At 31.6% G+C, this 2,247-nt stretch overlaps 1 protein-coding gene across 3 annotated transcripts in view; it reads right to left on the reverse strand.

Annotated features, from left to right (window-relative positions):
* Nucleotides 1-2,247, reverse strand: part of LOC106876428 (dynein axonemal heavy chain 3) — a 158,633-nt gene that overhangs the window by 135,260 nt on the left and 21,126 nt on the right. For all 3 annotated transcript variants that reach the window (XM_052969758.1, XM_052969757.1, XM_052969759.1), the window contains exon 13: nucleotides 1,113-1,204. In XM_052969758.1, the coding sequence (XP_052825718.1) occupies nucleotides 1,113-1,204 (92 nt within the window). The remainder of the gene's footprint in view (nucleotides 1-1,112; nucleotides 1,205-2,247) is intronic.

A 2,247-nucleotide genomic window follows, 5' to 3' on the forward strand; every position in this document is an offset into this window, starting at 1 on the left:
ATATACATAATAGATGAATTAAAATAATGGTCATTAGATATAATTCCTTTATTATAGTAAATTTGGCTTACAGCTGTTTCTAGTAGTCATTATAGATAGGTTTACTCAATTGGTCTATTGATAAAAAGAGGCAAATTGAAAGACCTAAGAAAATTAATGATTTTACCAGCAATAGCTCTGACAAAAGTATCATTGATTTTCTTAGGTCTTTCGATTTACCTCAGTTGATCGATAGACCAATAAAGAATTGTGATGAACCATAACTTTGGACCTTGCCAATATATTACTTTGAGTTCTTCACTAATCTGACTAATATTGTTAGCCTGGGGTGCTAACAGAGAACTTATGAAGTATTTTGCCTGGATTGATAACTTTATTTTCGTATTTCATGTTGTTTACATTTTATGACGTCCTGTACCCATATATACATACCTATATACATATGTATGTATGTACATATATGTATGTATATATGTATATATTATTTATATTATTATTTGACTGAACGCCACGCATCCATTTCCAAGTAAGTTTATCTTCATACATACATATATATATATATATATATATACCAGAATAAGCACATAAATTAGAAACAAGGTGGAAAAAAAATAGTACTCAAATACCGGAAACAAAACCATTTTCAAACGTGTATCTATCAAAGTAATTGTATATTTATGCATATAACCTTATTTTGTTCCATTTGAAACAAAACTCTGACAAACAGGAATGAGAAATTCTGAATAACAGTTTTTCTGATATTTTTGCTGCTTTTTGATAAAGTGTAAATGTATATATATATTTTATTTAGGCATAGTGATACTAATAATCTGGTGTTAGAATTCTGTACCCATAGGCTTCAGAATGAAGTGTCAGTTGAGTATAGAGAGATAATAAGAAATTAGGATGACAAAGGAATAAACAATTATGTTATGAATTTTATTAGCTTATAGCTGTTTCTGCTATACGATGCAATGCACACACATACACATGCAATACACATACAATACACACATACACATGCATACATACACATATGCACACACACACACACACACACACACACACACACACACACACACTCAAAACATGTAAGTAAAGTTCTTCCTTACTTTCTGGCCTGTACAAATCCCATGGAGTATAGCACAATTTCACCAATGAGTGCATAATCTGGTACCATCATTGCAACTGTACGGAACAGTACCTGAAATAGCCAAAATTATTTGAGAAGGTTTATGTTTTTCTTTACAATAGACACTCCCCACAATTTTCTATCCATTTAATGGGAACTTGTCTCTTTCAACAAAATCAAACATGACATGTATCAAGGAAACAGTTTTGCAGCATTACATACTCTCTACTTACATTTGAACACAAGTCCCTAAAGTCATCACAAACATAAGAGACACATTCTTCAAAATCAGATGTATGTGTGTGGGTGGGTATATGCATACGTCTGTGTGTATGTGTGTGTACATATATATATATAGATTGCTAGCCACTACACATTCTTTTCTTCTCTCCTTGTTTCTTTCTGTGTTCCTTTTTGTAGAAGAGCATAGGCACAAAGTGTTAAAGACTTTTTCACTTCCCGAGCGTTATACTAATACATCTGTTTGTTGCTCTACACCACTTGTCTTTGTCTTTTGTTGTTTTTTTTGTGAATTCTCCCTACACACACACACACACACATGACATATATATATATATATATATATATATATATATATATATATGTATGTATGTATGTATGTATATAAGTGGTCTGTAACCAGCCCACTTACGAGTATCTCAAATCATTTATAATAATTTAATTTGAAGTCTTACAGCCGTTTCTGGGATAACCCAAGTGGTAGGTATCATGTCCCTGCACTGGGCATTCCATCATCCAAGACAAGGTATGAATATTTTAGACAGAGAAAATTTACAGTTTATAGGAAATAAAATTCACAGTTTGTAAGGAATAAAATAAAAGAATAAAAGTTGTTAGAAGAACATAGGCAGGAGAATAGTGTTACGACTCATCTTTTTCCAGAGGATATGGATGTTGGTCGGTACTTCCATGAAGGTACAGGTCCTTACTTAAAATCCCAGGTAAATCCAGGCAGTGTTTTGAATGATGTATTCATATTGTAAATGTGTATATAGGAAGTATGATGGGCATAAAATTTTAACTAAAAACCTGTACCTTCATGGAACATCCGATGAATATATATATACATACATATACATATATATATATATATA

This window comes from Octopus bimaculoides, chromosome 7 (genome assembly GCF_001194135.2).
Source record: "Octopus bimaculoides isolate UCB-OBI-ISO-001 chromosome 7, ASM119413v2, whole genome shotgun sequence".
Lineage (NCBI taxonomy): Eukaryota > Metazoa > Mollusca > Cephalopoda > Octopoda > Octopodidae > Octopus > Octopus bimaculoides.